The 16,056-nt window shown below is 39.7% G+C and overlaps 1 protein-coding gene across 4 annotated transcripts in view; it reads left to right on the forward strand.

Moving 5' to 3' along the window:
* Positions 1 to 16,056, forward strand: part of FAM13C (family with sequence similarity 13 member C) — a 141,045-nt gene that overhangs the window by 122,011 nt on the left and 2,978 nt on the right. For 2 of the 4 annotated variants that reach the window (XM_087764860.1, XM_087764863.1), the window contains 6 exons: positions 134 to 272; positions 1,694 to 1,775; positions 4,253 to 4,464; positions 10,132 to 10,215; positions 13,547 to 13,642; positions 14,874 to 15,070. In XM_087764860.1, the coding sequence (XP_087620986.1) occupies positions 134 to 272; positions 1,694 to 1,775; positions 4,253 to 4,464; positions 10,132 to 10,215; positions 13,547 to 13,642; positions 14,874 to 15,070 (810 nt within the window). Of the gene's footprint in view, positions 1 to 133; positions 273 to 1,693; positions 1,776 to 4,252; positions 4,465 to 10,131; positions 10,216 to 13,546; positions 13,643 to 14,870; positions 15,071 to 16,056 lie in introns of all 4 variants that reach the window. The other 2 variants (XM_087764861.1, XM_087764862.1) reach the window with 2 other exon arrangements.

The following is a 16,056-nucleotide window of genomic DNA, read 5'->3' on the forward strand; positions in this document are numbered from 1 at the left end:
ACTATCTCTATCCTGTGAAAGAACCTAGCTGCAAATTCTGAAGTGCTAGGAAAGCATTAAGTGTGCCTGAAACAAGGCATGATCCATTATAGCCAGTTCTTTGATCCCACTGCTATGCTTTCGGCTTTTGCAGGCCAAGAAGTTCTTCTAGATGTAACTGTGAAGAGTGCAAAGAACCACAAACAGTAGCACAACTTACCAAGCATCTTCAGAGTCTCAAGAGAAAAATTAGGAAGTATGAAGAAAAGTTTGAGCAAGAAAAAAAATACCTGGTAAGACAATAATTGAAAAGATAAAGGGAACTACTACGAGAGGCAAGCAGGAATCCCAGTGTGTTTAAACTTATGCAAAACAATAGGAAAAAGGGTATTTTTGGTAAAATGCAATAGGGAAATCATCAATGAGGGAATATCTTTTTATCACCTTTCAGTGTATGCAGCAGTTCTGAGACTCTAATTTGCATTTTCTTTGGATTACCTTTGTTGCAAAATAGCCATCTTCTAGACGCGTGAGAAGTGTGAATCAGTGAAACATAGCTGACAGGCTTGTGAACCAAAATGATTCAAAAGATGAAAAGCTACTTATTTACTTTGTAGAAGTCATTTGCTTGGCAACTGTTTCTCTGCTGTGCAGATTCCTTCATTCAAGCAGACTCCTGTAAACCTCCAAAGCATTGGGCTCAATAGCAGCTGGTGGCAGAAATTAGAGAAATGAAAACTGTGGTCTGCTGCTGGTGGGGGGTTGTTTGAGGTCAATGGTGTGCTCTGTGCAGGGCACGCCAGATCATCGCTCATATCGAGCTAGCTTGTGTAATGTGAATTGTGCAGTATAAACATATCAAAACATCCGTGATGCTAAGGATGGGTACAATATGAAACAGGGAAGTTTGTGATATTTTATGACTACATTAAAATGAAAATTCAGCAAATTGTATATTACTTTGTAATCTCATCAATGACTGCCAACTTAAATGTACATTTGTGAATTGTACTGCCCTACAGTCAGCATATACTGAGTAAAATTTCATACTTAAACAGTCATCATGCTGTGACCAGAAAAGAATTTGTTTCAGACGTTTAATTTTGCAAAATTCTTTTGCCATTTTAAATTTCTGAGTTTTGAAGATCCAGTGTAAATTGATTTTAATTTGGAGGCAATTTCTAAATGCAAAGAAAGAACTGATATACAAAGCTTTTGTTGTTTGTTGCTTTTGAAATCACTCTGTTGCACAGGACTTTTTCATTTGATTAGTTAAGCAGTTCAGTTGAAATGTTTAAAGTGCTGTTTCCCAAGAGAATCCTTGTCTTAAAGCGGTAAGGGCTTTCCCTGCAAGGGACAGAGTGCTTCGGTTACCATCCTGGAAATCACTCAGGAACTTGACGAACATTGGGTATTTGGTCAGTCCTTTTGAAGTCACTGAGATTACTTATCCAATTAGTCAGGGACTTAAATGTTTTTTTTAGGATCAGAGCCAAAATACTCAGATCCATGTAGCACTGTGCCACAATGGGGAGAGATAAGGCATGATAAATGAGTACCATGATCAAGCCAAATGCTCTGCATGACACTATGATATAGTGCAGTGGAACTACGGACATTTTTTAGCACACTGTGTGCGGATAGGTTTTTATGGGTTTGATTGTAAAACCATCAATTCCTCCGTTTTTATTCTTCATTTTTTCTTTACATTCAGCCTTCACATGGTGACAAGACTTCCAATCCTGAAGTTCTGAAATGGATGAATGATTTGGCCAAAGGTCGTAAGCAGCTCAAAGGTACATAATAGCATGTCATTTCACTTTATTGCTGAAGCTTGTGGAAGTATGAGCGTACCTGGAATATTTTAGAGTTAGTTTTCTAACCTCAGTGCTCTGCTTACTTTTCACCAGTGCGTGGCAATAAGTTTCCCAATGACAACGAAGGTATTAGGTGATATCACTTGCCTTGATTCCTGAAAGCAGGGATTAAAGTAAGCCAGTTCAGCCCTCATAACAAGGCTAAAAAGGGGAAGGGGAAAAAGACATCCTCTCTCCCTCATAACTATAAACATTCATGCAAAAGGCAATGTTAGTCTGAATATTTTTATGTGTCTGAAATACAGAACTACAAAGTTAAAAGTTTCCTTGTAATAGTACAAATGTAGATGCAAAATATTTCTTTAGGACTGAGGTTACTCAGCTCTAAAGCTTTAATTTTTTTTTTTTTTAATATGGAAATGGATCTTTCCCAGATATTAGATTTGCTCTTGAGGGTCAAGTTCTGCCCTTGACTGTCTGCATACCACTCTATTAATGTCTGTGGGTGTATCACATGCTTGCCCTCAGGGCGAATGTAGGCAGGACAGATTGATTTTTTTTTTTCTTTTAAGGTTATTTATAATTTATCTAAATCTTTTTTTCCCCATTATAAATGGATTCTCACTACTAATTAAATTGTAGTATTATGTTTCATCTTTTGTTTTGGATATAGTTAAGAACGTAGATGTAGAGGGTGTGATTGTTGTAAATAAAGAATTAGAAAATAATCTTTTAGTAAATTTCTTCTGGAAAGTTCTCCCTTAAATACTAGGCTGTGTAATTACTAGATTTTTTTTTCCCCCCTTGAACTTTGTGTTACAAATCCAGGAAGGGCAAATGAGAGAAAACGGCCAAACTACATAGTTACCTTTCTGAAAATGATCTCTCTGACTCAACCATTGCTTCAGCTAGCCAGGGGGTCTAACTTCCATAGATCAGCCTCACCTTCACACCCAAAATGCCTTGATCCTGCGAACACCCTTGATTTTATTACCCTGAATAATGACACTGCTTTTAAGTGAAGCAAGATTCATGAGTTTCATGAGACAGGTGCAACTGAAATGGAAAAGCACTCAAGTGCTTGTAGGTCCTTCTTCAAATTTGTAAGGCTTGTCCATCTTTCCTAGCTCTAAGAGTTTAATAAAAATTACTATTTTTCCCTACAAACCTGGCCTGTATCCTCAGACTGTCACAGCTAAAAGTTATGTTACTGTTTCTACGCAGATTTCAATAAATTTAACACATTGGGAGCCATCAATCTCCTGCCTTGCCCAAGGTCCTTCACCAGCCAGGCATAGTCTAGGAACAAAGACTGGTTTTACAGGAGCTAATTTAGACCTTAATTCAATTTTTGTGTTGCTCTGTGCAGGTCCCTAGAGCTCCAGGGTCTTTGGCTTGCTGTCAAGCTAATATACTTCCCTACTTTATTGCATCCAGGCAGGTTGCTGACTGCGAAGCTAGGACACACTGTAACCTATCTGTCTTCTGCTGGGTTGCTCAAGTGCTCTTCTGCCAAGGGAAGACATTTAAGCAAAGTGGCTGATCCTCCTTGTGAGGACCAGCTCAGTAGCCTGGCTGGGTTAGGAATGCAGCCTCTGGAAGGGAGGGTTATGGTTTAACTAGAGAAGACGGGGGTTGATTATGCAGACCTGGAGGACATGGCTCCAGCAGCCTGGAGCTGGAGGAGATAATTCTTAACTATATCCAGCTCCTGCCTCCCCATGGCAGGCTCTGTAGCACAGCTTAGCCTCCCCAGCCCTTCTTAGGGGAGGGCTTTCGCTCTCCTCCTCGCTTGCACAGCAGCACAGGAGGGCAGGCAGGCACAGCTGGGGTGAGAGCGGGGCAGATGACTGCGGAGACACTGCCTCTTGTCCAGGAAGGCGTCTGTGAAGGACTGCGTCCTTAGACAGCAATCCCCACAGCAGGCTTGGACATGTTCTTACTTATCCAGACATCAGATCATTTGAGAGTGCATGGGTTTAGTGAGGAGCAGGGGGAGAAAGAGAGAGCTCTGCTTCCATATCCCACCCACACCATACCTCCCACAAATACTCTTCAGTGTTGTTTGTCCTTTTAAGCCCCTTTCCTAACCTCACTCCCACTGAAATTCTGCACTGATTCCTACCCAGACACCACTCCTTAACCCAGTACCTCCTCAGTCCTCAGCCACGGTGACACCTTTTATGTCAAAGATGGGCTTGGAGGAAAAAGAGAAGCACATATGTGCTACAAGTTTCATTGGCCTGGACACATCTCATCCGTTGACCATTGGATTTTGCTTTAACCAGGTAAAATATGTTACATGTTGAAGTGAAGCAGAGTTACTTTCCTACACAACTGTGGTATGATAATAATTGTATGCAAGAAGTAGGGATGGTTTTTTTCATGTAGTGTCAGAGGAAACTTCTTTGTAAATATTTCTAATCTATTTACTTGTCAAGTAATTTGCCTTTCAGAGCTGAAACTCAGAATGTCAGAAGAGCAAAACTGTACCTCTAGAGCACCCCAAAGAAATGATCATTGCGAAAGCACTGGGACTGCTAAAGAGGCTGGGACACAGGAGGCCACAAGCATGGAACCAGCTCCCTCAGTAGAAGAAACCATGGACAGTGTATTGAGACGATTAAAGGAGAAAAGACAACACTTTAACCTTCCTGAGACTATTAAGGTATTTCACAGGCATGGGTGTTTCTTTTAGAACTTTATTGTCTGAGGCAGATAATAATTAGTATGTAGCTGTCTCAGGGTATGCTGGTGGGTATGCGTCCTGTGTCTTCTGGCACTGCAGTATGTTTTCTCCTAAGAAGATGGGAGCTCTAGTGCAGTTTTCTGAAGTGACTTTGCTGTGAAGAGTTGCACACAAAAAGCGATGCAGAAAGTTTTTTCAAATAGTGCTAAGCGCTTTTTGCTCAGCGATGCATGTATAAAACTGTTTGCCAGGCACTGCTGAAACCTGCCTACTTGAGGTTGTGTGCGCAGGAAGCGCGTATTCCAGTGTATTGAAGACGGTGACAGCAAAAGCAATCCTCTCTTGAGTACACAGAAACTGTGTGACTAAAAACGTTCCTGAAGTTATTTTGCCAATAAATGTCCCCTGTCACCTGAGAAATGCTGAAAGCCTCTGCCCAGTCGATAGCACTGCGCTAAGATCACATGGATAGCACAACCATCCAGACTGCTTTGCCCTTCTGATCCTGTACGTTTCCTTGTGCTGATACTGCCTCTGCTCTGCCACGTTCTCAATTACTCTTCTAAATTTAGGAGCAATATTCCATGAAACATGCTTGCTTGGCTGGGCAATCTATTTTTGTTTTTCAACTAGTACGTATTTTAAAATTTTGCTGTACCTTCACACTTCTGCCACATTATAGGGTCTGTCTGAAGCTGTTGTTCTGCAATAGATATTGTCCATAAAATTACTTTTTGGGGGGGCTCTTTTTGCTGTCAAATGATGTTGCTATTCCTGATGCTAGACAGCCAAGCAAGACAATAAATTCTGTCCTCAAAGGTATCTAAAATCTAAATATTGACAGTAACATTTAGACTCTCATTGATGAACGAAACACGGGAGGGGGTGAGGGGGACAAGGAGAAGTGAAGAACTAAATGCTAAACTGTGCGAGAACTAAGAAATTATTCTGGGTGGATTTCAGTAGCAGAAAGTACCCAGCAGAAATAATTTTTAATTTTTTCTTTTGTTTTGTTTCTATTCTTGGTTCTTAAACAACTAGTTATTGTATAAAAACTAGAACTGTGCATAACAATGCTGCACTTCTGAGATCTTGAGCTCTGCATACATGACTGACTTTTTAATTGTTTCTTTTTATAAACTACTTTTTTTAAAACCTGAAATGGAAAAGGTGTTTCACAACCAGAACTCCTTTGTAAGAAAACAAAAGATGACAACAAAACCATGCTGTCCTGTATATAGTCCTAAAATCCCAACAGTGCAGACTGTATGATAATATTTTCAGTTGTTAATTTTTTTTTTTGTTATCCAACTAGTGAGATCAGATGACACCAAAACAGATGTCAGTGAGGAAATCCTGTCCAGAGAAACTCTTTTATAAGAGTAAGTTGGGTGTGGGTCTCTGTCCCACTCATTTTTTGATTAATTGGCCTTCTACTAATTTTTCCAAGAGAAATGCTTCTAAATCTGTGCAATGACAGTGCTGGCTTGAGATATTCTCACAGAGAATTCTGTAATGTAAATTAAATGTTTGCCCAAGTTAATATTTTCAGATTTTTTTAAAAGATCTTATTCATTTTCTTCTTGTAGAGACAACTTGTGTTGAAAGAACTACCCGTTTGTTAGCACAGGTGTTTGATAATAGTTATATGAAACTGCTCTGGAACAGAGGCTTGAAAAGGAATAACATGAAATCAAATTGATCTATTTCAAAATGATATATTTTAGTAGATCCTTAAGTATAACATTAAAAATGTTTACGTTTTTGATTATGAGTCATCCTGGACTTTTGGGGGAGAATAAGGTTTATAGCACTGATGATGTGAAATGAATCAAGGATATCTGTTGGTTACACCAAAGATCAAAGGCTTCATTTCAGCTACAGGCAACTTTGGTGTTACTGTGGATATTTTTTATGTGCAACATTTTATTTTGTAGATAACATTTAGATCTTGTACCAGGATCTGAGCTAGATTAATAGTAAACTAATAGCGGCCAAGTGTTTCTTTTTTCAAGATTTAGTTATCTTGGGCGAGGATAGTGTTTCCATGAAAGCCTGCTGAGTTCTCCCCTGAAGTTCAACTGTGGAAAGCCTCTAAGGCCCTGCTGAAATACAAATGAGAGAATGAGTGTCCTTAAGAGAGGTGCAGAGTAAAATCCTGAGCCACCCAGGATGTCTAAAGAGGACAAACCAGGAGATCTGAATATGAAATAGCAGAATGTGTTTCTTTCAGAACAAACCACCCCTTCCACAAAAAAGCCTGCGAGTGAAGTTATTGAATGCGAAGACTTAGAGAAAATTGAGATTGGCCTGAATGTAGTTCAGGAGCCAAAAGGCAAATAGACATAATTTGAACCATATTACTCAAAAAAACACCAAATTCCCAAAACCGAAACCCAAATCCCAACTCCTGACTTTTAAACCAATCCGAATGTTTAATGGTGGGGGATGTAATTGCTGCCTGAGTCAGAGCGAGGAGGGGCAGCAGCCCTGCAGTGCTCAGCTGTGGTTTGCCAGCAAATGCAACCTTTCACAGTGGGGCTACGGTCAGACTTGGCCTGACCCTCACCTGAAGTAAACTGGCATTGTTTCTACGGATGTGTCATGTCACTTGTTGCCTTACTTTAACATTTTTTTTTTACTATTTTTGTGTTAAATGCTTCTTTGTTAATGAGCCACCACAGCTCCCCAGGTGGCAGACTTAGTAGGCCCTGGGAACCCGGACTCATGGAAACAAAGTGCTGCCTCTGAGAATGAAAGGCCTCAGCCAGGCCCAGTCCTCGCTATCATACTGTCTGTCCTCAGAGTTTGTATCTTCTGTCTGGAAAAACAACAGCGAGCTTAAAAGGCATAAGCATTCAGGGAACTTACTAGGGAGGAAGACAACTGTATGCAATATTTTATGTGCCTTTGTCCCAAGTTACGAAAACCGAACTACTATCTTAGCTTTACATGTAGTCTCCTTTTTCTTTCTTTATATGCAACAAGCAACTCTTGCTTTATATTTAGTTTGAAGATTCGCAGTCTGTCCCCCAAGGCTTTTCTCAGACTTAGGCACCGTTATGTATCTGTCCTCTCACTATTGACCTGCTACAGTTCATCTTTTCCTTGGCTATGAAGCAGTGTTTTTATTTAATTAGCATTGAATTTCATGCTGCTGTGTGCAGCCTACAGTCCTAAGATGTCTCAGACAATTCTGTAGTTTGTAATTCCACCTGCCTTCTCTAATTTTGAAATTATCAGCTGTTTCGAACTTAGCTGAATACAAACCCGTCTTGAGATTGCTAATAAAACGAGCTAATGAAATAGGCCCAAATCATAAACCCTCTTGAGATTGTTTCTCATGTGTAAAATCAATATTAATGATCACTCCCTGCTTCCTCCTAACCATTCAGCTGCTCCGGGCTTAATAGTTTCTGAAAGAATTAACCTTGTATTAATTGCAGAACTAGCAATAAGTAAACCAATTAGCTACTTTATAATACTCCCACATTTTAGTTAGCAGCTCTTCTCTTAACGTGAATGACACATAATTTTGGAGTGATTAATTCATGCAGACCTTTAAGGCAAAATGTGATTAGTGGTTCTGCACTGCTTTTGTATTTGGGCAGCAAACAAAAAAGGTTTTGTTCTTGCTGAAATTAATAGCAAGGCACTCCTTTGACAAGAAAAGAACATTACTTCTTCAAGGCTTGATATATTTTCAAAAAGTAGAGGCTAATTATTAAAACTACTTCTCCAAGTTGTCAATAAAAAACCTAGTCATCGACTTTCTGCAGAAAGGCACCCCACGCCCCACCCCCCAAGCTCCATCATTCTTCACATTACTTCATGGTGGTGGATGAGCGCTTCCCCAAACCTCCCAACACTTGGCCCTAACTCATACAGATCTGTCGTGATCTGGCAGAGACTGTGGAAAATTACATTAGCTTCACATGCTCCTAGCTGTTCCGACCCAGATGAAAATATGCATATGTCAGGAGCAGGTCTTCTTGGAAAGAGGGGGAAAGGGAGAGGAGGAGAGAAATACCAGTTGAATAGTGTGCTCTCCGCAGCAGACACCTGTACATATATTGGTATATCACCAACACTGGCAAATTGCATTGTTGAAAAATCAACATTCATCTTTCTGGTACCAGTGATTCATATTGTGATTTTTGAACAGAAATAAACTCCTAGTGTTAGGTGTTCAGCCCAGCAGCGCAAGGACTGAGGAAGAAAGCCCACCTCCATTCCCATTGTTGGTAAAGGGCTGCACTTTCTGCAGCTTCCCCATAGTGGTTCTACAGAAGCACACTGTCCAGCCATAATTTCCTGCTGGCTGATCAGATTATTCTTCCATTTCATTTTAGAGACAGCACCTTTTTCTAGTATGCTCAGCATTTATGGGGTGTTAACTATGGTATCACAATGATTGGATATTTAGGGATTTCATTGTGAATCTATCATTCCTCTTCATAAATGTGTTGTGTTTGCACAACTGAAGCTTTCTGTTCTTCATCCCTTACCAGCCAAGGCAAACCTGTTTTTCTTGATGAATAATTAAAAAGTTGAGTAATGCCCTCTCTGCATTTTTGCAAGTTTCTGAGTAGTTTGTCTAGAATGGTGGTTGTTCTCATTTGTTACAACTAAATGATATTTAATATATTATGGGGAATGCTATCTATGATTTATGAACTGATCTGGCAAATGGAAGTTAATAACATACAGATCTCATTAATTGATTTCTCCCTAGAACGGATGAGAAAAATATTTCTTTAGTTTTTCAGTTACAACAGCTACTCATAAATTTTACCTAAACGTTGGAAAACGTTGTAGGAAAGTACTGCACCAATATTTGTGGGACCTGAATGCCAACACCTTCTACTCAGATGCTGCAGTCGTCTTTTGTGAGCCCGCCTTTCCAAAACCCAGCCCGTGAGAGATACCCCATGTCCATGCAATTTGGCTGTGATATTCAAGCAAAAACCTCTGCTTCTTTAGACTTTCCATCAACCTGTATTCCCAGAAAAATTTTTCAGATGCAGGCTCTGATCGAGCAACACACAAGGATTCTTGCCTTACTACGACCATAGTTTCTACCCTTGGACACTTTCTAGATACAGATGCAGTGTTCTGTCAATAGCCTAATACTGCTTCCTGACCTTAAGCTTGTTAAACTGCTTTTGTAGACTAGTATTTTTGAAAGAAACCAAGGCAATCAAGTACTAGATCTTTATATAATGACATTAAGAAAAATAAGATTCCAGCCTTTCAGTACACTTTCATTCATGCATCTTTCTCCAGAAGAAAGAGCACAAGTTCAGGGCACAAAGACTCCACTTTGGCCAGACAAAGTATTTTCCACTGGTAAAGGCCTAGCCTAACACCTTCTCTAATCAGTATAAGTATCTCCTAGCTCTCACCGGCTTTGCATTAGGCCTTGAGAGGGTGACATGTACTTTGATTCATTTAAAACTTCAGTCATGTAAATTTGGACTCTGTTCTTGCTGAGTCAATGCCAAGTCCCCATTGACCTCAGTGTGGACAGAAACAGAATTCATTATTAATGTTTATCTGGAGAGAACAGTTTATTAAACAGATACCTACCTGTACCCTTGTCATGAAATCTTGACTCATAATCTTATGAATAACTTTTTTAAATAGGATATGACAAAAAAGCAAATGGCTTTGGAAAAAATCAGTCTTCAGAAATGTCTACTATATTTTGAGAGTATTCATGGACAACCTGTAAGTATACCCTGGAAAGATAGGTAAATTAAAAATTATCTAACTTCTCTAACAGATATTTTTGGACTCATATTAAGTACATTTAGATGAATTTTTACATGATCAACATAATTTTAGTTATTTCAAACTAATCTTCAGGTATAAATGTTATTGCCTGATACTGATGAATTTGGTTTATGTTTTAAAAAATAAAATGAAAAGGCAAGTTTCTAGTGGCCCTGCATCTCTCTTTGTGATTGGAAGTTGCAGGTTTTGATGATAAAAGTGGAGGATTATATATCCACAGCAAACTTGGCTCATGCATTACTGTAGCTGTGCTGTGATGTATGAAAGGTTAGAATGCTTAGCAGCTGAGAAAGGGTTATAGGGCACCGTCTGAGACATGAAATACAAAAGTGACATGGCCTGTCATCTCTGTTTTCCTTTATTTCACAGCAGCACTTAAAACCATCATTTAAAATCCTTTCAAGGGACATCATGGCTGAATGTAGGTACAAAACAAAAAATTGCCACCATTGGTGAGATGATGATTTGAAAATTTGTCTATACACAACTGAGGAATTCCTGTTTGATGTCTATGTCTGTCTTCTTATGACTGTCTCTGTTTCTGGCTAGTAATTGTTGTGCAGAGGAAAAGGGGAGTGGCACCAGCATGTGTCCAAAAATATGCCAGCTCTTAAAATTATTATGATCTGAATCTGATCTCTCTGCTTCTTGGATAAAATCATTTTTGTCCATCTTCTTTGGGCTTGGAAGGAGAACTGAGGGATGGAGAGAATATGTAGGAAGAGTATGAAGAAATTATATTTCCTAAGAAGGAGAACAAAAAAAGAAATTGAGTTATTAGTGCTATATAGAGGTAAGAGAGACTTGAAGATCCAAAGATAGAAAAGACAATAATAGGGCATGCGTTGTAGCACGGGGTTCAGAGAGGGTGTTTCTTCTCAAGGTTGAAGCAGCTCTATAACCAGCTAAGAAAGAGGATGCTAACTGTGTGAGGAAAGAGGTGATCCATGATGCTAAGCTGCCATGAGGGAATACTAGGTCTGCCAAACTGCTCTGGCTTCATGTCTCAGAAAGCTCAGTGACAGTCAAGAATTTAGAGCAGGGAAATGGAAGTTAGGCAAGACTTTTACAGGTTGTTTTGCTGTTGAAATTAAACAAGCAATCTGGAGACGCTCCACACAGTTACAGTTGCATACTTAAATAATCATGTATCTTAGAGAAGGAAATTTTAATCTTTGTATCTATAGCAATGTATTTTCCTGAGAGAAAGGGGTGAAGAGTCTGCATGCATCCTGGGCACCAAGAACAGCTGAGAGTGAGGCCAGCAAGGCCCAAGCTTAGTGGCAAGCACGGGCCCTGTGCCTGATTCAGAGCTGGAGGGGCCCAGGAAAGAGTGAGCTGCTGGGGAAGCTCACGCGGTTTGTAAAAGTCAGGAGGTGATGACTTGGAGAAGGCAAATCAGTGACTGCCCAGGCAGAGGCACTCCGGTGACATTAGCGAAGAAAACTGGTGCCTCTCTGCTAGCAAAGATGTGTCTCAGTGCAGGAACTGCATTTTCATAATACTTGGATGTTGATTGCTGAAGCCTCAAGATTCCCTACTTTAGATGTTTGAACTAGCAACCCATGACATGCTATTTTCATTTAACACATGTCACACCATAGCATTATGAAAAGGTTAATTTGAATGGAGTGTACTGGGATTCCAAGAAAATAATCAGAAATTTAGCCTATTATGCAAAAACTGTGGTGTTTTTTTTGTGTTTTTTTTTGTTTTGTGTGTCTGTGTTTTCGGTTTTTTTTTTTAAGCAAATAGCAAAATTCAGGCCTAGACAATGTCACAGTTGTTATTGTAGAAACCTCCTCTGGGAGTACAAAGAGAGAACCCATCAGAAAAAATTATCAAGTTGCTGCACATTCAGAGCATTATGAATACAGCAGCCTTGAAGCACAATGGAGTGCGCTAGTGATGATGTTTGCCCTGCTAATGTATAGTATGGATGAGCACCATCTTTATTCAGACTGACCTGAGCAAAGTCAGACAGTGAGGGCTCTGACTAGGTTTAAAACAGAAAATGATCTATTCTGGCTTGTTTGGTATTCCTGGAGCTCGTATGTGTTGTAATCAAATGGAACACAGAGACTGGGGAAGAGAGGTGGACTAGCTGGGATAGGCAAGCCCTGACATTCTGCAGTGAAGCACGCCTCTAGAAACACATCCCTCCCTACTCAATCAGCCAGACATATGCAGTGTCATCATCCTGCTTTTGTCTACTGTCACCCTTACTCCTGATGACCAGATATTTGTTTCTGAGCAACTTCGGGCTACTGTCCATACTGTTAGCCAGCCTGTGTCTCTTCAGACCTGCCGTGTGTTTGCTCATCTGAGCGTGTGTAGCTGGGCTGCAATGCAGTAACGCAGCTGCAGTGCCAAAAGACAGTGAAATTGTACCCAGTGGGTGCTCACAGGCATGTAGGTTGAGGAGCAGAGGCTGATGGTGGACCAGTTTGCAAATTACTCTATTTTGACATTTAATCACTGGAACCTGTTGTTTTTCTGGGGTTTTGGTTTAGTTTTGTTTTTTCTTGTGGGATTTGCTCTTTTTTTCCTTAATACAGTAAGTCGTTCTACTGCACAGCTAGTTTCCAAAAGGTTTATTTTTGTATTTACTAATATTTGTAGCTGGATAAGGCTCCTAATACCTGATCTGAAATAATATTCTCCTCCAAAGCAATGCTCCTAGTACTCATAAAAGAGCAAGAGCAAACTAAATGAACAGACAGTTAATCCCAATTGTGGAAGACAGTTCCAGGGAGAGATGCACTGAGCAATCCTGCCTGGAGCCAGCTCGCTCACTGGGGCTGCAAAGCTGCATTCTCAGTGCTCTCCATCCCACTGGGCCGCAGAGTGTACTGGCCCAGGCAGACTGTCACATTGTGGTAGCTAGCCTGTTGCCATTATTACAGTCAAGTAAGCGAGATATCAATGCAATGCACAGTCGAAGCATATTTTAACTCTTACAAGTCTATTAGCATCTTCACAAAGAGACAGAGAACAGTCTACCCTCTGCCTGGGCAGTGCGGCTCAAGGAAGTGAGGAATCCGCATTGGGTATTTTTCTATTAGAAAACAGATTGCCATTTTCCTTTTAAGAAATTGTATGGATTAAACCATAGTTCCCATGGAATATCTATGGAAGCAAAATACACATCAGGTCACAACCTTCTAATACCTTTCTCAGCTTTCCAGGAGCAAATGAGAAATTTATTTATTTATTTTGTATTTTTAATTTTGGAGGAGTATATTTTGTTATGATTTCTCTTTAGGTAACTAAGCAAGACAAGAGCCTCATGAAACCTCTTTATGACAGATACAGAATTATCAAGAAACTTCTCGCAACTCCATCTTTGATCACGACAATTGTAAGTTGGAAAGAATTCATAGCCATTGCCAAGAAAACATACTAAATGTTGTGTTTGATTTGAACCTGTGTGTCAGTTTGGCAGCAATAGAACTACTGATATTTGAAGAATCTGCTCATTGTTAATACCGGGCATTGATATTTCAAACAGAGCAAATGCTCTGTAAAATTCAACTTCTAAGCATGCCAGAGGTTGTAATGTATGCCAGCAGTTTCTGAGGCAATCACTTCAAATGACTGGGTAAGAGATCAAAGGCTGGCATTAGCTTTCTATTGTGGCTAACATACGCAACACAGAATGAAACCTCGCTCCTTCCATGAAGTGCTGTACTGTCACTATATCGGTCATCTATATTTTGTTGACAATGCTTTTATCAATCATGTAGCACATAAATATCATTTGTAGTACTTTAATTAATAATATATCAATGTAATGTAACAGTACTGGTCTCACTGTGAGTAGAGGTAGTGGAATCTGGCTATTTGGAAGTTAATTAGCATGTCTCTATTAAAAATACTAATCTAATAGTAATTGGGGCTGGGTTGATTTTAAAAATTATGAATGATTGTCTTGTTAGATGACAGTGGAGCTTTAGATTTCTTTGAAAAATCCCAGTGTAACTCTTTCTACACATGCACGCAGGTATTTTAAGTTCCCTTGTGTTACTTCTTAGGAGCTTTGTTCTGTGGGGGTGTGATGTTTAAGCTTTAGTTTCAAAAGTTCAACTTTTCTTGTGAGGATGAAGGAACATGAAGAATACAGTGACATCACTCTATTTTGGTAGCTAACATTTGTAGCTATAACACCGTGGAATCTCTACCTCCAACTCTTGTTACAATCAGAATTTCTGGACATAAACAAAGAGTGCATGGTATATACGAGGAGTACAAGTTCCAGCAAGACTGCAGTGCTTACATAAATACAGAATGTTCTTTAAAGCTTTGCTGCTTATAAAGGGTTTTGAATACAAAGAAATAAGTTGCTGGCTGGAGATACTCAGAAGCAGGGCCAACTTCTGTCCTGTTTATTCATGGTGGACAATACACAGTAACTCAGTGGGCCCCATGAGACCTCTCATGAACAATCTCAGGTAAAGCTTTCAATATGTGTAATCCATTTCAGCAAATACATCCAGGAAGTTAGATCCTAATTCTTTATGTTGTCATCCTATTAATTGTTAGTATTGTAATGCAAACAACTAAATTAATAATGTTTTGCATTTTACAAGCAGGAGGAGGAAGACTCAGATGAAGACCATTCTCAAAGCAGCCATGAGTTATCATCTGGTCCAATATCTTGCCTCCCTGTTGATGAGCACCTGTGTTACTCTCAGGAGGAGAGTGAGCCTGCATATGTTTCACCTCTGGATGAAAAGAAAGTTTTCAGGCAAACAGCTTTGTCTATGTCCAACTTACATGAGGCAACAATGTAAGTTCTGTCTTCTTTTAGTCAGAATGTTTTAAAATATTTCATGTAGACTTTGTAAATGAAACATGATCCATACTTATTGCATGGGAATATTCTATACCAAAGAAGTGATGCAACGTTTTCTTACAGGAGAAAAGAGGCAGAGGATAGTTGTTGTTTGGGCAGCATACCTGTGGTTTGAGCTATTTATTCAAACAACTTTGTGCCAAGTCCATGAAGGGAAAGGTGAAGGAATGTAAGCAGATAGGAGCAATAACCACATATACAGAGTGGTAGATACGACATAACGGCACAGTAAAGATCTGTGCACCTACCTATAATTGCTGCGAAATTTTTAGATAGCTAACTACTCATGTTCTTACAAAGCAGTCATAAAACAAAGCACGGTTCGGCCAAGCAGGTCAGTCTGCTCCTGTGTGTGTATGTGCGTGTACTGGGACTGACTGCGAGTGATGTAAAAATGCCAGAGACGTGAGGCATACAAACAGCAACAGGTGAGCTGAGTGAAGGAGCACACAATACACGGTCACAATTTCTTCCTTGTATAAGAACAGTTATTAGTGTCTGGATGCTCAGAAAACTTACCACCCTCCTAGCCTCCATTATAAAACAAAATAAAGCCCTCCTTCTGATTTGTAGTTAAGAATGTCAGGTTGCATAAGACAACAAATCTCAAGATGCACATGGTCTGTTATCACTCAGCCCTGAAACTCGTTGAAGACTATGCCTTCCAGGAACATATGTGTTCTCATAGCTTATGGGATGGTATCTTTTTCTTGTGTTTTGATTGGGAGCTCTTAGACGCATAAATGAAGTTAACTAGGCTCTACCAAAATTGAGAGCAAATAAAGATGTCTTGGTTTTCCTATGTAACTCAACCATGTATGCAATAGTTTGCTTACAAATGCTGTGAAGATATTGCTGCGCATTTTGTTATTATAGAAAAAAAAAAAAACAAACCAACCAGCTGCATATGTCATAACGGA

This window comes from Nipponia nippon, unplaced genomic scaffold (assembly GCF_047370975.1).
Source record: "Nipponia nippon isolate SJK-2023a ecotype South Korea unplaced genomic scaffold, ASM4737097v1 scaffold_3, whole genome shotgun sequence".
Classification (NCBI taxonomy): domain Eukaryota; kingdom Metazoa; phylum Chordata; class Aves; order Pelecaniformes; family Threskiornithidae; genus Nipponia; species Nipponia nippon.